At 35.6% G+C, this 22,844-nt stretch overlaps 1 protein-coding gene across 1 annotated transcript; it reads left to right on the top strand.

Annotated features, from left to right (window-relative positions):
* The first annotated feature begins 1,174 nt into the window (after nucleotides 1-1,174).
* Nucleotides 1,175-19,113, top strand: LOC134742939 (caspase-1-like). The gene is made up of 7 exons (XM_063676160.1): nucleotides 1,175-1,250; nucleotides 14,798-14,950; nucleotides 15,915-16,051; nucleotides 16,264-16,409; nucleotides 16,647-16,791; nucleotides 17,262-17,391; nucleotides 18,434-19,113. Exons 1-7 carry the CDS (start codon nucleotides 1,204-1,206, stop codon nucleotides 18,543-18,545), a joined length of 870 nt encoding a protein of 289 aa, XP_063532230.1. The 5' UTR covers nucleotides 1,175-1,203; the 3' UTR covers nucleotides 18,546-19,113.
* The last annotated feature ends 3,731 nt before the right edge of the window (nucleotides 19,114-22,844 follow it).

Raw genomic sequence — 22,844 nt, 5'->3', positions numbered from 1 at the left:
AATTAATGGCCGCTTATCAACTATCTGTGATAATAGATAGGAACCAATCGAGCATGTAATGGCGTTGGCGGTATCAGTCCAGCCGATAACACGCACTGCTCTATACATTTTGCTTTGTATTTAAAACAGATAAACATCACATATTCTGTGCCAAAAGTGTCCCGAAATCCAGTAAGTATTCATAGAATTTGAAAATGTGTGTTGAGATATCAGGATTGGTGTATTGGTGGAGAAAAGCAACATTAAACGCGATGTGTATCGCCGGAATAATGTACTTTTATTTACACATATATTATAAATAAATGATAGTTATTTGTTACACACGGGTGCAAAGTTGTATTTTACCCCCGAGTGTTTCAATACACGAGAAGAAAAATACATTTGCACCCGTGTGTAACACAAAACTTTTTACCTCACTATAGCGAGGAAAGTGCAACATGCAAAAAAACGGCTCATAAAAAAAATAAGTCTATAATTATAATCATCATCAGGTTAATTTTATTCATCATTAATATAGTATAACATTATGTAAATGTTTGTTGACAATGTTGACATTTAAATTCTGACGATGCGTTTTGAAATTGCATCGACTCAACTTGTGCGTTCAGAATTATATTCAACATCATAAAAAAAACACATGTTTCTTATGGAATTTTAAGGTTTCTGACTTATAATCAATAAACATGTCGCCAAAAGCGATTAAATAAAATAGTGAGTGAAACCGTACTGATCTAAATATTTTGAAGTATGTCTCACGATAGTTTAATTTCGATCATTAAACAAAGCTAAATAGGTTCTCGCTAGATGGCACGGTCACACTTTGGTATTTTTCATTAAATTCTTAAACCATATATATGTATTATATCGAACGAACTAATATTATGAGCGTTTTACGTTTTGTTATCTGTCAAAAGCTACTTAAACACGCTCCAAGGTCAAATTATTTTCTCCACTAGTGGATAAAATGCGTTTTTACCCGTTTGTTTTAAAGGATAAAATACGGCTTTCCGAGCTAGTGAGGGGAAAAATAAATAAATAAATATAAGGGATCATCTTACACAGATCAACTTAGCCCCAAGCTTTGCTTGTACCTACTTAGGTGCTAGGCGAGCATTCTTTTATTTTCATAAGCTCAGCACATTTCATAATGATTCATTGTAGAGTTGCTAACTTGCTACAGGTAGAGTGCACGTTACGAGCGAGATGGCGGAGAGCGAGGTAGATTTCGTCTTCAAGAAGAAACCTGACAGGTAAAGCCGATATAATACACAAAAAAATAAGTACCTACCTAGGCTTATATCTATCTTTGGCTTATATAAATGAATTTTATGACATTGGTTATTTTGATATGACGCACGGTATTTACACTCGACTGAGAATGTAGGACAAAGAATATAATACTTGTAGGACCTTACTTTTATTCATGTTGTGCTTGAATCATCTATAGCTATAACTCCCTAGCTAATAAAAGCTAGCCTAGCTGAGCGTTTCTTTTTTTTATTGGCCATTTTTTTTATGTGACCTTTTTTGCAACTTTTGTGTTATTTCTACTCAGAATCACGTGCTCTTTCGATCCTAATGGGATAAAAACATGTTCCAAGGGTTTTTTCCTATTGGCGGTAACAAAAAGGAAAGTTTGAAAAATGTATGGAAATTTTGGGACACTTTTTTTATCCTATAAGGATGAAAAGGGCTCGTGATTCTGACTAGAAATAACACAAAAGTGGCAAAAAAGGTCACAAGAAAAAAAATGGCAAAAAACGCTTAGCTAATAAATAATTGTATACATTGTGCAACGTGGGGGGTAAGTGGAATATTGTACAAGAGTATATATTCACGACAACCGCAGGCTGGAGTGAATTAAAGACTCGAGTAACAATATTCTTACCCCCGGAGTTACACAATGATTTTCATCACACTTGCGAAGAAAGAACTAAATTTAAGCGAAATCATTCTTAAATACGGTGACATTTCAAACATTCGTCCACCTTTTTGAATTTCTTAGGCATCGAAGGCACAGACCCATGATGCATTCAGTCAATTTCAGTCACAATTGAAAATTGTGTAAAAATATTTGAAACGGGTATTATATTAATCAAATTAAATATTTTGAAGCATAAACAAAAAAAGACAAACGTCGGTATTTTCAAAGCAAAACTCATTTATGTACCCTACTTGGTTCGTATGAATTAGTGGCATAATTAAAAAAATATATATTTTTCAGAATCCATAACTCCCGCGGGAACAATATAGGCCTTTGTGATTCAGTACACCTGCATGAAATAAATTAAATTAAATTAAATTAAATAATTATTTATTTTCAGGCGTGGCCCATAGAGGTGTTAGTAACAAAAGAAAAACTTAAATACTAATGTTAAAATAAGATCTTTTTTAATACAGTTGCTCAAAAAGTGCTTGTTTTCGTGGCTGTTTAGCGTGCGGAAAGTTGGCTTTTTACTTTTCCAATTTTTTTAAATTTATACTTGTTCCAATTCATGACTACTTATTGATGAGTGTTTATATTAGTTTCCTTTAAACGTCGTAATCAACATAAAAACCTACTGTTAATGTAAGAATACGAAAAATATGCATATTTCATATTTTATTACTTACCTCTTCAACATTATAAGTATACACGTTTATTTTTTAATGTTGAAAAACCGTTCTTAATAAGTTGTCTGAATGGAACGGAACGCCTGTCAAAGAAGAGGCGTATTTTCTTACTGCAAGAATGTTTTAAGTCCAAAGGCAACATTCGATATTGTTTTTATAAATATACGATACCCAAATAATCGTAAATAACGATATTTAGGTAATAATAGTACAATGTTTTAATATTTACAATTGTTTCTGTCTTATAGAACATGCATTTGAAAAAAAAAACTCATTGAAGTGGGTTCAATAATAATAACAAAATCTATTCTAGTCGAATAAAAGCTAGAAAAACACCTCTTCATAATGTCAATGTCAATGATGTCACAGAATTAATAATATAAAAAGTTTCGAATTCCATTCCTTAATACTTGTTGCTTTTCGAGACTTCCGGTTCGAGCGCCATCTTGATAGTTAGCATCGTGATTAATTACTTTGTTTTTTGCTTATTAATATTGTTTAAAGTGTAATATCGATAGCTTATTATACAGTAAACTAATGTGGTAGTGTGCAGTGAATGGAGAATTAATTTTGAAGCGCGTTTAACCACCATCTTGGAGTCAACGGCCGGTAGTCCACGTGCTTCTTGTAAAGTCTAGCTATCGATTTACAAGAGCTAACAAATCACCGTACACTGTCTTGTACAACCGTACAATTTTTGTCGTTTGTAAACCTCTCAATACCTTGATACTGGCGAAATAGTCCCACTGGGCTGAAGCCATAATTTTAAAAGAAGAAGTTGCTTTTCTTATTTTTTCGCAACTGTATTAAAAAACGTCGTTCGATACACGTGCGGATATGTCATTCTTCACTCGTCCCGAACTGTACTATTAATATACTATTGTAATAAATGTACTATTTCGAGCAAGTGTGATGAAAAAGCTAACTTACCTATCATAATTTGGAGTGAACGCACACTCCAAAAACTAGTACTTTTTAGTATTTGTTGTTATAGCGGCAACAGAAATTATACATCATCTGTGAAAATTTCAACTGTCTAGCTAAACTAGCTATCACGGTTCATGAGATACAGCCTGGTCACAGACAGACGGACAAAGGAAATGCATTTATGCATCTCACCCCCGGGCTGGGGAAGCCCATTGGGGGGTGGTATGTGGGACTCGCTCCTCCCGTAACTTCCTCTGCTAGCCAGAGGAAGAGGAGGAGAATACCCACTAACATCCCCTGCGGCGTTTCCATTCATTCCTTCAGTTTGAAAGTCACGCGCCTTACTGCTAGGCCAGCAACGCTTCCCTAGATTGTCGATCTAACCACCTAACTAGAGTAACTTGTAACATGTCAGAGGCTCCCTTTCCATGTTAGCATTATATGTAAACATAATATTGTTCTATTTTGAGTCGGTTAAATTCCATTCTTGTGTCTCACGGTAATTCAAACAGCTATATTTCTTTTCATATCTTAAGTGGACCTTGCTATTTGAAATTCTAGATACACCACTTGGAGAGTTTAGCTGATATAGTAAACCAAAATATTAAGAAACTTATTTTTAAAATAATTTGAACTTTATTTCAATGTCATAAAGCTTTTTGCGTTATAAATTTTTGTGCAAAGTTAGTTTGGTTATTAATTTCAAGTGTTTGTTTAAAATACCAACTCGGATTTCACGGTAACGATAAAAGTTAAGTTATGACTGTAAAATATTCTATGCAAAATTGAACCATATTATTAAGAATTAAAAAAGGGCGTATCCCTACAATATGTGTCTATATAGAAAAACAAAGACGTTTAGAATAAAAAATTTAAAGACATCCCACCGACGAGAAGGAATAGTTTTGGCTACACCCATTAAGTAGGTCAATTTGGACCTTATGTTAATTACGAAATAAAGAGTAATTTGTATAGGATAGTACGGAATCATGAAATTCAGGATTGGTTTAGGTGTTACCAATGGGGTGCAAGGAGTTTGCTAGAGCGGGGAAATCGGGATCTGGGAAGGGATTTCATAAAACCCCTTTGCGGGGAATTCTGGTGGCCATTCGCAGAGCGTCGGAGAAAGTTCTCGTGTAGGTTAGTTTAGGTTAGGTTGCCTATATTGTGTCCTGGTCTAGATTTTGCTAGTATCTTATGATGCTGGTAGAGTTCGGATTGGAGCATAATATGGTGTAATCTATTGTGGGGTTTAACTTGAATATTTTTAGAGAAGTGCATTTTAGATTGTGTTTATTTAGTGGGTTTAATTGTTTTATTGGTTTGTGGTTTAAACAAGCGCTAGTGTTTGATATAATACTAGTGAGGTCTAAATTATAAATCAATAAATTTATTAAGATTGTAAAGTTTGTTTTGTTCATAGTGTCATTTATAAACTATTTAGTGAATTGTAATTATTAGTTGTTTGTTGATTTGTGCCTAGACAAGTGCTAATGTAAGTAAATATATTGGTGAAATTTTACTTACAAATCAATATATTATTAAAGGTTGTAAAGTCATGATTGATTGATTGATCATTTATTTGTCAATATGGGTTACAGAGGTCTTAAAACTATTTACAATATGTAATTACATAGGATCTCCACATTGTGCCTACAAACTGGCATACAAATTAGATTAAACTAGCCTAAGTCCATGCATATTATATTAACTTAACTATTAAGGAACTCGCCCACACTGTAGAAACATTTCCCACACAGCCAAGCTTTCATCATTTTCTTAAATGTTGTATTCTTTTCCCTTTTAAATTCATCCGGTAACTTATTATAAATTGTAATGCACATGATGTATGAATTGAATGCTGTGCAATAGAATTGAAATCTGATCTCATTATAATAACTATATATAGAGCAGACCGTGACACTGAGACCTTCTTTAATGTATTAAATCGGTTATTGTCTAAGCTAAAATCGAATTGCCATAAAAACATTATAATTACAGGAGATTTTAACATAAATAAATTTAGTAACTCCAATAATTATAATAGACTAGTAAACATGATGCTTGAATGTAACCTCCGTCAAATTGTAAATGAGCCTACTCGAGAGACTAGCACCAGTTCTACTTGCATAGACTTTTTGTTCACAAATAGTACCAATTACAAACTAACAGTCGAGGATAAAGGCATATCAGACCACAAATGCTTGCAATACGAACTCGAAGAAATGACACCCTTTGACAACAAAAACTCTTTCAAGTATATCCTAAAACGTAATTTCAATGCCGTAAATATAGCGTCATTTAAATGTGCACTCAGCCAAATTGATTGGAATAAGTTAATCAATAACTTCCAAACAACAAATAAAAACTATAATGAGTTTGAAAATACATTACAACAACTGTTAAACAAATATATACCTTATAAACACACCAGACAAAAACTAAAAAACAACAGCTGGCTTACAACTGGAATAAAAAAGTCGTGCAAGCACAAAAGGTTACTAAAAATATTAGTAAATCAATCAAACAGTATCATTTTAACAAAACATTACAAAATAATAACAAAAACACTTAAAAACTGTGTCAAGCAAGCCAAACGAATGAGGTATATAAAAGCCCTAGATAAATCTAAAAATAAGACAAAAACTATGTGGAATTGTATAAAAGAAATAACAGGGAAACATGCCTCAAAAAATCAGCCAAATAATATTAAACTAAGAGTATCTAATACTGACATAAATTGCCCTCAGCAAGTAGCTAATCATTTTAACGAATATTTTGCGTCAATAAGTGAACAACAAACCACTTCCATCGCAAGTGCAACCTGTTCAGTTAACTCTATATACATATATCCAGTTACAGAGCAAGAAGTGCGTAGTATTATCCTTAACCTACCTAATAAATTCAGCTGTGGCCATGATGAAATACCTTCTGTATTAATCAAAGCATGCGTAAACGAACTTACCGCACCCCTAACTAGGCTAGTTAACCAATCCCTAGATGAAAGTTGTTTTCCGGAAAGACTAAAAATAGCTAAAATTAGACCTGTGTATAAAAAATCGGGGGAAAAAGATAATACCAACCAATACAGGCCTATCGCAGTACTCCCCACTGTATCAAAAATATTCGAAAAATGTGTAGCAAACCGTGTATATAACTATCTAGAGAAATTTCAACTCATAAATAAAAACCAGTTTGGCTTTCGAAAAAACAGCTCAACAACACTTGCAGTTTATAACTATATACAAACGGTATTAGAGCATTTACGTGATAAAACCTATGGGGTTGGATTGTTACTAGACATGTCTAAGGCATATGACAGAGTATCACATCCCATCTTACTTCAAAAGCTAAATGACATAGGTATCCGTGGTCCAGCTCTGAACTGGTTAAAATCATATTTAAATAACAGAAAACAGTATGTCCAAATAGAATATTACAATCAACAATCGCGTCAGTTACAAACATACAAATCTAATTTAATATCCATTAACAATTCAATTCCACAGGGCAGCGTGCTCGGTTGTGTACTTTTTGTAATATATATTAATGACCTGCCAAAAATTACAGAACACAAGTGCGTAATGTTTGCCGATGATGTTTCACTACTCTTCAAAAGCCCCACGAGTAACGACGCCTATATAAATATAACCGAAACATACGTCACAATAGTAAACTGGCTAAAAGATCACAACCTTGTAATCAATAACAAAAAGTCTAAAATTATCCAGTTCAGACCACACCAAAAACGCGCCATAGACATAAGTTACATAGCAAAACAATTAAACATTGAAGAGGTATCGGATTGTTCGCTTTTGGGCATCACTATAGACACACATCTCGATTGGAAAAGACATATAGCAAGACTTAAAAATAAACTAGCTTCATTTATTTATGCCTTAAGTGTACTTAAGTCTAACACAAATGAATCATGTGCGCTTACAGCATATTATGGATATGCGCATTCCTTGTTACGATACGGAGTTTTATTGTGGGGACACAGTACTGACGCACATGATGCCTTTGTCATGCAGAAGAAATGCATACGCATAATCGTAAATATCAAACAAAGAACTAGTTGCAAACCACACTTTATTAGACTAGGAGTTTTAACCTTACCTTCAATTTGCATTTTAGAGTCAGCCATATTTGTTCGTAAAAATATTCATCTATTCGATTTCAGTACAAACCCCCGCCGTAATTTAGATCTAATTCTACCAGAACCAAAAATAGACATTTATAAAAAAGGCCCATACTACACGTCGATACAAATCTACAATCATATCCCCAGTTTTATCAAATCAGAAGAAAACAACAATACATTTGAAAAGAAATTAAAACAGCATTTATTAACAAAAGCATATTATACAATAACCGAATTTATGGAAGAAAGGAAATTATAGTCATAGGTCGTCCCACCTACCCCCTCCCCTACGTCCCCTATTGATCGATATGCTCGTAATACATATATATTATAATTATTGTTGTTACTAGTAATAATTTTGTGTTATATCATATACAAAGTTTATATACGTAGTTATAAGTTTGTAAAAGCCACTAGATATAGTTAAGTAACTGTAATTTAATTTAATTATCTGTATTTGCTACACCCTATTCAGGGTCCATGTGATACCATAAGAAATATGTAAATACTACCCAAAAATGTACCATGGAAGCAAGAAATAAATGAATACTGAATACTGAATACTGAATTTTTAGATGCTAATTCTAGTTTTGTAGCTGGTTTGTGTAATTTATGTTTATATTGTTGTCTGACATTACGAGAGCTCATCTGTTGTGCTTCTATGAATTCATCTTTATATTTATGAACAAACATACAGACCTCAGCTATATACACGCAAGCAACAGTTAGAATATTGTGCTGTATGAAGAAAGGCCGACACGATGCACTTCGGTCTAAATTAAAAACAGCCCTGACACACCGCTTTTGAGCCAAAAATATTTGATTTATTAGTGTACAATTACCCCAAATGACTAAACCATACCTTATTGTTGAGCTAACGTAACCATGGTATGCCATTAAAGCCGCTTCTGTGGAAACTGTTTGTCTTGTTCGTCTCAAGGCAAACACAAAACTGTTGAGTTTTGAATAGACCTTATCTACATGTTCTCGCCATTTGCACAGACAGTCCACCATTATTCCCAAAAATTTCGTACATTTAACTTCTTCTATAGGATCGTTATTATAGTGTACATTTAAGTTAGGCGGCGTAGCTCGTTCTGTATGAAATTGAATATAATTAGTTTTTTTAATATTAACCTTTAAATTATTTACTTCAAGCCACTGAATTGTTTGAGTTAATGTTAAATTTATATCATTATTATATGTCAGCAAATCATTACATTTAATTATAATAGATGTGTCATCTGCAAATAGAATACATTTGTGGGATAAGTAATTCGGCAAGTCATTTATATACATTAAAAATAGTAAAGGTCCCAGTATACTCCCTTGAGGAACTCCGTAACCATTATTCATATAGGAAGATCTATAAGACTCTATAGTTCGAGAATTGTTACAGTACTTGAGAATCTCTACACATTGCTTTCTGTTATCAAGGTAGTCCTTAATCCAATCGAGTGAGGGACCTCGTATACCATATCTGTATAATTTGGCAAGTAGTCGCTTATGGCATACGAAATCAAACGCCTTACTCATGTCCATAAATAGGACCGTAACTGGCGTTTTATTGTCTATGGCATCTATCACACTTCTAATTAATTTGAATGTTGCCAGAGATGTGCATTTGGATTTACGAAAACCGTGCTGTTCTTCATTAATTACATTATTTTTCTCGAAGAATTTTATTAGTCTACTATACATAGCCTTCTCAAATATTTTTGCAAAAATAGGTACTAACGTAATTGGCCTATAATTACCCATTTCAGTTTTGACTCCATTCTTATACAGAGGCTTAACCACTGCCATTTTTAACTCTTCAGGGAAGACTCCCTGTATAAGTGAAAGATTAATAGCGTGAGAGAGCGGTTCTGCAATAATCAACATACTTTTCTTTACAATGTCAGTTCTCACGTTATCATGTCCAACAGAATTTGAATTATTAAGCGAAGAAATTATTCTAATCAATTCATTTACATTAATAGGATTCAGAAACATCGTAAGATTATTATTATCAATTTGAATGTCATTAGTAGTATAGTTCGTAGTTTTCAAACAGTCCCCTTTCGGCTTATCCTTTGTCTATTGTTAAATGAAACCGCACGTGCTACTTACTAGCATAAAAAATGGTATGGCCGTTTTAACCGGTTATTCAATTACCACTCTATGGAGATTGCAATAAGGTTTAAAATGAACTAATGGGAAAACATATTCCTTAGCTGTGTGGTCTTTGCGGTTACTGAGTGCCGGCAAGTCGAACGCTTAAGAACCAGTCTAAAATGTGTCATCGATATGCGTAACAAAGGCGCGTTATCGGAGAGCGCACTTACACTGGTTTTTTTAGCGTTGGACTAGCCCGCGCTCGCCACGATGCACGAACCAGGTAAGAGACAGGGTCGGATTGCGATTAAAACATTTTGATGGATTCATGACAAGTATGTATTTACATATTTAAAACAAACAATAATAACATTTTTTTACTAATCAGTTAAATAATAACATTAGATAATAATCCGTTTTACAAATAATCAACTATTAAAATATTCCTCTCTAATGTTACAGACTAAAAACTAAAACTATATTTAACAAAATGAATACATATATGCCCTTTTTAAACAATATCGGCTTTTTTACAATATATAGGTATTACAGACAAATTTTTAATAAACTAAAATAACGTTTTTTTATACAATGTAAATAATAAACAACCAGCCAAACAGTAATGAGTTATACATACATACAATATAAATTACTAACTAAAAATATAAATAAACATGCATTGGTACAATATAAATAAAGATGTAGATATATTCAATTAATAAATAACAAAAATCACGACTACTTTTTTTAACTAGTTTCTTCATCTTCGGAATCTTCTGTCACATTCATTATGACAGAGGGGTGCCCATAATCTCGTTTCATTTTCTTTTCAATCTCTACAACATGCCTGCAGCAATTTTTCCATTGGCCACTAGTGCTGTTGACGATGTCTCTGATGTGTTTTAGCACCGCCTCGCTAAATTTGGGATCAGTGTTTCTTTTCCTGACACTTGTTTTCAGATTACCCCACATTAATTCTATGGGGTTAAGTGTGCAGTAATATGGGGGTAATCTTAGCACTTTACAATTATTTTCTTTCGCCATTTCGTCTACATAATAAACTTTTTCGAAATTATGTTTCTTCAAAATAGTTAATAATTCTTTTTTAGTGGCTTTAGCAGGGTAACTAGCATCAAATTCAAACCACAAAAATAATAATTGGGATCTTGAAATGATAGTAGACGAAATGGCGAAAGAAAATAATTGTAAAGTGCTAAGATTACCCCCATATTACTGCACACTTAACCCCATAGAATTAATGTGGGGTAATCTGAAAACAAGTGTCAGGAAAAGAAACACTGATCCCAAATTTAGCGAGGCGGTGCTAAAACACATCAGAGACATCGTCAACAGCACTAGTGGCCAATGGAAAAATTGCTGCAGGCATGTTGTAGAGATTGAAAAGAAAATGAAACGAGATTATGGGCACCCCTCTGTCATAATGAATGTGACAGAAGATTCCGAAGATGAAGAAACTAGTTAAAAAAAGTAGTCGTGATTTTTGTTATTTATTAATTGAATATATCTACATCTTTATTTATATTGTACCAATGCATGTTTATTTATATTTTTAGTTAGTAATTTATATTGTATGTATGTATAACTCATTACTGTTTGGCTGGTTGTTTATTATTTACATTGTATAAAAAAACGTTATTTTAGTTTATTAAAAATTTGTCTGTAATACCTATATATTGTAAAAAAGCCGATATTGTTTAAAAAGGGCATGTATGTATTCATTTTGTTAAATATAGTTTTAGTTTTTAGTCTGTAACATTAGAGAGGAATATTTTAATAGTTGATTATTTGTAAAACGGATTATTATCTAATGTTATTATTTAACTGATTAGTAAAAAAATGTTATTATTGTTTGTTTTAAATATGTAAATACATACTTGTCATGAATCCATCAAAATGTTTTAATCGCAATCCGACCCTGTCTCTTACCTGGTTCGTGCATCGTGGCGAGCGCGGGCTAGTCCAACGCTAAAAAAAACCAGTGTAAGTGCGCTCTCCGATAACGCGCCTTTGTTACGCATATCGATGACACATTTTAGACTGGTTCTGTAGCGTTCGACTTGCCGGCACTCAGTAACCGCAAAGACCACACAGCTAAGGAATATGTTTTCCCATTAGTTCATTTTAAACCTTATTGCAATCTCCATAGAGTGGTAATTGAATAACCGGTTAAAACGGCCATACCATTTTTTTATGCTAGTAAGTAGCACGTGCGGTTTCATTTAACAATAGACAAAGGATAAGCCGAAAGGGGACTGTTTGAAAACTACGAACCATAGTAGATTTTAAATTATTATTCACTGTTTCAATAAAGTAATTATTGAACCTTTCTGCGATGTCTTGAGGATCATCAATACATTTTTTGTTTATCACTATTTTATCCACTGATTTACTGTTACAGTCCGCAGAGCTATACTTTTTTATAATATTCCACACTGCTTTACATTTATTACTATTTTTGTTCAGATATTTTAAGTTTTCTGTCCTTCTATGCGCTAATATACAACGTTTAAGCAAGCGTGTATAGTTTTTATATCTTAATAAACATTGTTTACAGTTTCTACCTAATGTCATGTCATGTTTGGTTCATAGTGCAATTTATTAATTTATGTTTTAATTGTGCTTAATATATATAGTGTTTTGACCTGGATTATTTTAGTGATATTTAGCACTGGAATGATTTTGGTTGGAGTACTTTATATATTATTTTAAAGTTAGTTTTGCAATTTATCTCACAGTTTTCTTAAATAACTTATGGGGTAGAGAGAACTAATTCCGATCCAGTACAGTGCTGGGCAGATGGAGAGATAGGGCGGGTACCTTACGGTGACAACGACAGTCTTAATTCTCCTACTGTGCATTTTGATAATATCAGGTGGGTCCCTGACAGTTCCTGGGTTTACAAGGACAGGTTCTAACCCCTGGGGTCTGGACAATTTGGGTTGTCATCTAGACTTCTTAAAAAAGCCAGATTCTAGACCAACTATCCCATTACCTTTTTCCCGACCTACATCGGCTGTCCCAAACCCTATCGCTGATGCTGGTCCACGTGGAGAAATAGGGGGTCAGTTCTAAATCGAGGTGTCTCCACTCGTCTTAGTTAGCTGTAGCCTAGGAATTTCTCATTGCACATCGAGAAATTACGCGAGTAAATTAAATGTACATCCCGGGATGTTAGTTTGCAATTATATCAATAGATTAGTTGGTTAGTTTAACTGTTAGGGCTAGGGTTTATATTTGTATGGTTTAGGGAATTGTAGGATTGATCAAGGTTTATAATTTTTATATAACAAAGCCATTAGATCTTCACAATAGTTAGCTAGGTTCGCTTCCGATATATTTATGGCTATTTAAACTACATAGTACGAGTATAATTATGGGTTTATGGGTTAAATTTAAATAGAGGTAGCTAGGATGTAGTGTGGGTTTAGGGATTGTTAGAATTGTATTACATACACTTATTTATGACTCATTGACAAACCTGACATATTTATGATTTTGAATATAATTTGGTTCTTTGCAACACTACTGGTAGAAAATATATTGTGGGAAAAACATAACAAATAACCACAATATAATGTAGTATTTTAGAATCAATTTGCTTATAAAAGAAATATTTGTTTTGCCTGTCCCTTGGCAGTCTGTATGACGACTTCATTCTGTGTTCTAGATATCTGTAATTTTCACATTCGACCTTAAAAATACAAGGTCATATTATCATAAAAACTTTATTATTGAAAATATATATCAATGAGAGATTTACCCAAGCTAGATCGAGGCAGAGCAAGATCGTGGTTTATTTTGGTCCGAAAGGTGATTCAAAATGACTACAACTATAGTTTGGTTAATATTATTTCATTGAATACCTAATAAAATATACTACAAAATTACAGTATTCTGGGAAATTGGAGTGGATCAAATACAGCTGCTCTAACTACCAGTATTTTGTTATGTTAAATTGTCCCTTTGATGTCCTCTCATTTATGACGAAAAATGTCATAAAATAATGTTCAGGGCAAATGACGAAGTAGCCCTGTCATTATGAAAAGATGTCCCTTCAGGACCACATGATAGTTCCTTCAGAACTGGGGCGGGGGTCTGCCCTAGCAACTGGATGATGACCACGGATAGTCGCGGCGGAGCGGGCGACATCTATACCCCAAAAACAAAATATTTGTAAATTGTGACATTTATTAGTGATCGTACTTTGACCATCTGACTATTACATTCGACAGACTTTACTTATTTTGACATACATTATTGAAGACTTAACTAAGACATTCTTCAGACTTATAAAATTATGTTTTACATACTATTTATTGATTACAATTTAAATCAGGCTTTGTCCGATTAAGACATACTTTACATTTGTTTTACAAACTGTCTTTAAACTTGCAATGACGTTTCTAAATACTCTGACATACTTTACACTGACATAATTCACGGTTTATTAATTACTTAACATTATTAGGACTTTTAGCTGTTTTATTCATAACTCTTTCCTATTATGCGAAAAGGATTTTGGTTACTATTAACGGTTATGACGAAGGGTTCTACATAAACACAAGACGATCATTTGGCCAACCTACTGATCCAATTCAAGATATTAACTTATATAATTAGATTTGCGTTAGGTTATTTACATTATTTTATATTAATTAGTAAAGGTAATTTCGGATTGCGGTATTTTAAAGATTTTTAGAATTTTAAATTTTCTTATTGGAATTTTTAGTATTTTTAGACAAATCTAGGGTTAGCTAGGTAGGGTAAATTAGGGCTAGTTAGGGAGAGTGGTGGGAGAGTGTTACAAACTAGGGAACTTCATCTTTTCGGGTACCGGTTCTACTAACCAGGGAATGCTCCCGGGAATTCACGAGAAATTTCAACTTTTCGGGTACCGGTTCCGGTAATGAAAATCCCGGTTCTTCGATACTTTTCGGTAATGAAAATCCCGGTTCTTCGGTACTGAAAACTTAGTAACCCTATATAAATATGCAGGTCGCAGGATGAAGAGAATAAAGTGGAAAACCGAGAGCCAACGCCACCCGCAGCACTCAACTTCGACCAACGCGATTGGTACTACGACTTATCGGGGGACAAGATTATGATCATCTTCAACCATAACACCTATAAGAGGACACGATATTTCAGGTAAACTGACAAGAAGACGCACCTAGGTACATAAAATCTGGCCAAGTGCGTGTCGGGTTACGCAGTTGCCCGTCTGTCGCAATAGATAGATTTAAAAGGGGGGTTTTGGTAGATACTATGGAATGGATATACTAGACTAAGCAAAGGGAAGTAAGTTCTAGAACTTATGCAAGTAAGTAGGTACGTCCTTTTACTAAGAAGGGGTGACTTTGGGCGATCACTCAAAAACGGCTTAATCGATCATGTTCAAAATAGTTTTCATTGAGTCTTTCTGCTTTACTTTCAAGATTATATTTTGATGGTACACGGTTTTAGGAACCCTTATAGTTCCGCCATGTCCGTCTGTCCGGCTTTGCTCCGTGATTGGTAGTGCTAAAAAGCTGAAATTTGGCATGGAAATATCTAACCTCAAAATTGTGCCTAGTTGGAAAGTCTGTCATATAAGTTTAAGGGAAGACCCTCATATGCCGGTCTTACCTTAAACCCGAAGTTGCCGACTTGCCGTAACGCCCGTAACTAATCTTTGCCTCATATAGTGAAGATTACCTATTTTATGCCGAATATCCTGTTTGTGACAGCTTTTGGCTTACGTTTTTTTTAATTGTAGGTATGGTTTTTGGGGATTTGCTTTAAATTTCGAAATAATGTTATTTATTTAGATTTGCATTATCACATTCATCACCCTAAAGGTTATACTACCTATTATTATTATTACTAATTATCACTTCAAAAATGAAAAAAAAAAAACCGATAACAGGTAGGTAATATTTGGACTTTAAAAAAAAGGTTTAATAACTTAAAAAGGTAAAATAAAGGTATATACTTAATACTTATTATTCTTATTGGTGACGAGTGTCCACACTCGTCACGTCCCTCAGCCATGAGGTTACGACAAGGAAGAAGAGTACTTATTACCCCTAGGTTCATGTCGTTTATCCAAGACATATATTATGTGTGTTTTCAGGGACAAGAAACCAACGTCGCGTACGGGCACGTTGCGCGATGTGCGTTCCCTGACGGAAACCTTCTCCAAACTGGGCTTTCAAGTCACTCCTCACCATGATAAGACGCACGATCAGATCCTGACGATACTCGGCGAGTGTAAGTACCTGCAGACATAGATAAATAGATACTTTTTCAGAGACACGCTAAAGGCGCGCACGGGCACGTTGCGTGACGTGGGTGTCCTGGATGAGACCTTCTCCAAAATGGGCTTCCAAAAGTCACCTGTTCCACCACTAGATAGTAGATAAAAGAAAGCGAACAACATTTTTTCCATTATTTTCTATGTAACTTCTTATATCTTATTACAGTGTGTGCGCAACCACATACCAACACGTCGTGCGTATGTGTGTGCGTGCTTACGCACGGCGAGAGCGGGGGGGAGTTGTTCGCGCACGACCGCCCGTACGAAATGAGCGATCTACTGAACAAGCTGCAATACAACGCGCTCGGCCTGGTACGTTCACTTACCTTCATGATGCTATTCTATTCCAGCGCGTGTAACATACACGCGTGCGTGTGCTCGTGCTTACGCACGGCGAGAGCCGAGGGGAGTCGTTCCCGCTAGACAGTTACGAATTCCAACTATAAACGTGAAATTCTTTACACTTTGTCAGCACAAGTGTTACAGTCAAATGACCTGCTAAAACTGACCTATCAAAAAATCCTTTCTAAAGCAGAATTTTTTTTGTAGGTAGGCAAGCCGAAGCTAGTCATCGTGCAGGCTTGCCGCGGAGGTATGGTGGACGCGGGGCAGGTCGTGCAGCTGGACGGTTCCGGGGATCCCGCGCGGCTACCTTCCCATGTGGACACACTCGTGCTCACCTCCTCAGTAGAAGGTAGGACATTTTTCTGGTGGAAGATAGGACCATAAGACACTCCTCTAGTGGCCGCGGGACAGGCGTTGTAGTTGGACGGGACGGGTGTGGGAACTGCCTTCTTCACCTTCTCAGTCGAAGGTAAATAGAAGTGACAGGACGGCAGAAAGGAGAATGAAACATTTGCTTCGGCGTCAGCGAACCGAAAATGTGTGTTAGTAAAAGGTTTTTAGGTTTCTGTAGCCTAAACCTCAACGGACCCGTTTTTCTCCTTTGTCCTCGATACTCGATCAACATAATTAATATAAGGTCGTATGGTAAGAGAAATGTAGGTACCTAGTTTATTTTGCTCGGGACAAGAGACACAGTAGGTATTATAATTCCCTAAAAGTGTTTCCCTTGCCCTAATGCTTCTGATCTTTACCTCATTTAACCTTAAGTATTATATGAAGAATCACAGAAACCAAATAATGAATCGCTTGGATTTCCAGATTACGTGTCTTGGCGGGACTATTACGGGTCGTGGCTGATCCAGGAGCTGTGCCGCGTGGTGAACGCCACCTACCGACACCTAGATGTAGTACAGATGGCTGCCCTCGTCACTTCGCTCGTCGCACGCGAGTAAGTGCAAGAAAAGTTGGATTTAGCGTTTGGTACTTACCCAGGTTATGTACTGCATATCGTCAGGTTAAAAAAAACTCACTAATTACTTTAAAATAATTTCAACATTTATTAAATCACATTTACAATCCGGGACTATCTCGAATTTATTTTGTTACCTTTATTTACCGACGTTTCATACACTTTTCGTCGGGTAGTCACACAAATTTCTGTTTTGACATTTTGCTGGGACGTCAGTTAGCCGCGACCACGACCAGTGAAACCTGTGTCGAAACGTCGGTAAATAAAGGTAACAAAATAAATTCACTATAGATCCGGGGCCGATTGCATAATAACATGTAAGAAGTTTTACAGTACATATGGTGCTACTTTCTCGCACTAGTGCGTAAAATAGCACTTTTCGTGCATATGTCGAAAGTTTAAAGGGCCATATGTACTGTAAAACGTTGTACGATACACGTGCGAATAGGTAATTCGCAACTCGTGTCGATTTAAAACACTCCCTGCGGTCGTGTTTTAATTTATCGCCACTCGTTTCGAATTTCCTCTTTTCCGCACTTGTATCGTAAATAACTATTATTATTAGTTACAAGTTATTATGCAATCGGCCCCCGATTGTAAATGTGATTTTATGTGTTCGAATCGCAAAAGTTTCAAATGTTATAAAAATCAACCTTATTTAGATAACTAATACATATACGGTTCTCTATGGCTATGAACTTGTGGTTGTGGGCGAGTGAGTTTTGGTTCTCATCTGAAGATATTCATCAAAATACGCAAAATAGGCGTATTATATGACGTCGAGTTGCGGAAACCAAGCCCGCGAAAACCTATAACCTATAACGACGGTGCGCGAACTCGCTTGCGAATTTAGTACATTGCGGACTATTGTGGTTAAATTAAATTAAAACTTAATTACCGCAATGTAGGTAATGAAATTTGCTTGCGTGTTCTCGCGTCGTCTAAATGTTCATTTACACGCTTATTAATTACCGACCGTCACTTTTATTAAGTCAATGCAAAACATCCTGCTCTTTTTCAGACGCGAGTCCAACACGCCGAGCAACCTGACGACTCACAGAATGAAGCAGACTCCCGAATTACGCTCAACCCTTACTAAATTACTCCGTTTCGATGTTGGTTTCAACTTGTAGCATTGTGCAGTGCCGAAATTACAATCCAGTGTCAGTGTTACTTATTGAATACTAGCTTCTGCCAGGGGCGTAGCTAGAGGATATGGCGCCCGGGGCAGTCACCAAATTTGCGCCCCTTGACGACTGACAAAAGTTTCCCTGCTGCTGCCTTTTGCCCATTTTGGCGCCGCCCCTTGGATGGCGCCCGGGGCACTTGCCCCCCGTCCCCTAGTTACGCCACTGGCTTCTGCCCGGAATTATATGATGATGATTGATTTGATACCCTATGTCCTTCCCCGGGCCTCAAACTAACTCCATAAAAAATTTCATCTCAATCGGTTCAGCGGTATGAAGAGACACAAAGAGTTACTTATTAGCGACACTTGCACCATCCCCCTAACCCGGGGTTAACCGGTTAAACCGTTAACCCAGTGTCAAATTGTACTGGTAATCATGGTAACTCCAGGTTAAACCGGATAACCCCGGGTTCGTGGGATGGTGACAGTGGCCCTTACTCATTTATATTTTTAGTACCTATAGATAGAACAATAATATTACAGTGGGATTGGCTTGTAAATAAAAACTACGATATTGTTTTATTGAAATGACTTTTATTAAAATATCCATTTATTCTTATAACATTCATAATATCACTGCAACAAAAATACAATGGAATATTATAAACATTCTCCTAATTGCAAGTAAATAAATCCCGCACTGAATAAATATTCAAAAACTGGAGTTCAATATTATTGCAATCTAATAGCTCAGTGGGTATATGGCTATAGATAACAGAATAGAGGTTTTTAAGTAGCTATGTCACCACTTTTAAGTATATGCGCGTTTTAACTACGCACACAACGATATTTGTATTCTATGGTTCTGATTGGAACGTTCACGTGGAAGTAATAAGAAGTATAAGGCATAAGGACGTCAGATATTATGCAAAATTAAACCCTATCTACCCCTATAACTTTGAATCAAAGTTCAAAATCATGTGGGAAATATATTTTATCTGCCTTATAAAGTCTTAAAGGCCCGTCCAGACGAGATGATCAAATAGACAATCTGATCAGAAAAAAATGGCGTCAATCTCATCTAGCGTACACTATTTCATAGTGTGAATTTTCTTCGATTTTATTTTTGCGTACCACATGATTAAATTGACAATTTAAACAGATTGGGAGAGACTATCTTTTACAGGAAATTTTCCCTAAAACCACCTATTCTGTTATCTATGTTATGAGGTCACTTTAGCAGCACTTATGGCGGAAGCATGTCAAAGATATCAAGTCTATTTCCTCAGACGATCACACAACTGACACAGCACTCAAATATCATAAAAAGTAATTAAAAAAACAAGTATGGCGGCCCAAGATTCGAACGTCACAAATTTCGTACATTTTTAACACTGTATAGAGCGGCAAATAGTCGAATTTATAAATACGTGTGCATTATTGGTTTGAAATATTTATTTGGGGCACACACGGTATCATCTCTCTCTCTCTCTAAATAAAAGAGGTAAACTCACATTAAAGATATTTAGCTTTAGATATAAGGTGGTTTGAACCTTTGAACATTCCATTCTCAAGGCATCAATCAGTGTTTTAAATATTTTTAAACCGGCATGCACACATATTAATGAACTAGACTATATAATTTCATTGGCAAATTAGATATTTGTGCTAAAGGCTCACGCAACCCAAACCCAACATTATATTTGAAATAATTGTTCATTCGGCAACATACAATAAAGTAATGCATTGAATTATAGAAAAAAAGTACATTATAAATAAATAATCAGTTAAAACATAGACAGATGAATAAAAGACACAGAGAGAAACTATAAAAATCGTGGAAATGGCTTTTGAAGCTGAACTAGATGGCGCTGCAAGTCACTGTACATTCTGCTTATAATATATTTTCTAAAGTTTTGTATGCAGTGAAATGTAACGAAGCCATACGATAAATAATAATTCTGCTTCAACATTGGATAATCCAGTTACCAACAAAGTTACTAAAACGAGTAAAGTAGTTGAATAAGATATTGACAGCTCAAGTAGATGGCGCTATACTGCCCCACACGTTATGCGGTAACTATAATCTGGCAAATCCACTTTTTCAGTAGAAAAAAGCGCGAAATTCAAATTTGTTATGGAAGGCTGAACTTTCGCGCCTACATTTATCAAATTCGCCGCCTTTTTCTAGTGACGGAAATGGCTTGCTATAACTATAGGTTGTCAAGGGCTATGTTTGACAACCCACTTCCGACCACAAAATATTCATTTCTCACTTTTTTATTAATTTATCGAGGCGTTGAGGTCAACTAGTTTGCGCGCTCCATAACCACCTACTTTTATATACTGCTCTCTGTCCATATTTGATTTGTCTATGGTTAAACAATCACCCTTTGAATTCATCGGCCGTTGATATGTACAGTCAAATAATTTAATTTCCGACCCATTTCGTACCTTGTCACAGTGAAAATCAATATGAAAGTAGCTAGACTTCATACTATTGTCACTGTGACAAGGCACAAAATGGGTAGGAAATTAAATTCTTTAGACTATACCATAGTTGTGTCAAATACTCGCGGCACGCAAAGCAGTTAAAAAAGAGACAGGACGCCGCCCGTCGCAGGTAGGTGTGACAGAGAGCACACTACGTATTCGCGTGCAATGAGTGTTTGATATAACTATAACAGCAATTCTTTTGACTGACCATCTGTGTGTACCTTATGACCTTGCAATAAAGTTTGAAATCAAACGAAAATTAGGCGCCAGTCGACGAGTTGCGGAAACCTGCCCATGCTACAATACAATCAAACCCCGGTATCAATGTTGCATTGAAAATAAGGACTGGCAAAAATACGTAACTTCGATTCGCCTTTAGTAGACTTAGTAGTTTTTTAATAAGTTTTACTATAATTTTCATAATGAAAACATGATGAGGCGAAGTTGGGGACGGGTGGTGAAAGTAGGTTATTATAGATTTTCTTTTTTACTTTTTAAACTATTTTTACACAACTCTTTTTATCGTGAATCGGATGAATATCTATTTCTTGGTAAAATTATTATTTTAATATTTTACTCGTGCGAAGATGGACACAAACGCTCAAGTTAGGGTTCCCTATGGTATTTTTGCCAACCATGATTTTCAATGCATTGCAATATTATATTATTAATTGATAACGGGGTTTAAATGCAAATATAAGGTAAATAAATTGGTCAGTTAAAAGCACTGATGTGCCATCGGAAAGTTTCCAAAGTTGCGAAATTTCCACATGCAATAATTCGGAATGTTCTCATAATCTTCTACATATTTCAAAAATTTCCATTTTCTTTATTTCTTGCCAAAATTTTCACAAAATTCCCGAGTGAAATTTCCAAGTGTTTGGAAAGTTTCCGCAATTTGCACAATGCTCATCAGTGTGGGCGATAGTACCAAGGGAAAGGTTAAACGATAATGTTCAGCGATTTACGGCAATTTCAAACGTTCGACGTTTGCCTCGGCCACTCTGTATCGCTATAGGGACCGTGCACGTCGGAGGGTCTGCCATCTTGTGGCCTGAATCGGAAACATAAACTATACATTGACACTTCACGACAAAGCAAGTGTTGCCCTCTACAGTTAACGTTTGTTTTCTTGTACATTTAAGATTCTTCCCTATTATGAGCTACATTGGAAACATAAACTTGACATTTACACTTCGCGCCAATAAACAGGGGGCTCCCATGCTGCCCCCTACAGTTTATGCACGTTCCCTATAGACGAGCGAGGCAACCGTCGACCTCGGCAGGATAAATGGAGATGAGATCACTAACATAATGGGACGAAATGCAAACAAGATCAAATGTAAGGCTGATGAGTGTGCCCACTGCGGCGCACGACCTCAGGCACTACGAAATTTGGGGCATTTTCTATTTAAAAGGGACCTTATTGTCGATGGCGAATACCACATTTTAAATGTTATGGCGTACGTTGTCAAAGCATTGAAAGAACTTTCATGCTTTCAAACGTACTGTAGGGCTAAGATGGTCGCCTTTTTATCATCTGTCACCAGGCCTGTCATGTTCTGACAAATATGAAAGTGCGAAAGCGACGCATGACATGACAGGTGATAAAAAAGCGACCATGATTTGCGTGCAGGTTTGTTTGTGTGTATAGTAAATCAAAGGCATTGATGTGGTTTAAATAGCAAACGATCTTGTTAAGTAATATTGGGATCTATCCTTCGTTTTGACCTCGAGACAAGGCTTGGCATTTATAGATACGGTGAAATTGGTGAATGTGAAAAGGTTAAAATGAAAGTCGCATATG

Source organism: Cydia strobilella, chromosome 7 (assembly GCF_947568885.1).
Source record: "Cydia strobilella chromosome 7, ilCydStro3.1, whole genome shotgun sequence".
Taxonomy (NCBI): domain Eukaryota; kingdom Metazoa; phylum Arthropoda; class Insecta; order Lepidoptera; family Tortricidae; genus Cydia; species Cydia strobilella.
Note: the sequence above shows the minus strand (reverse complement) of the source record. Positions and strands in the feature narration are given on the sequence as shown.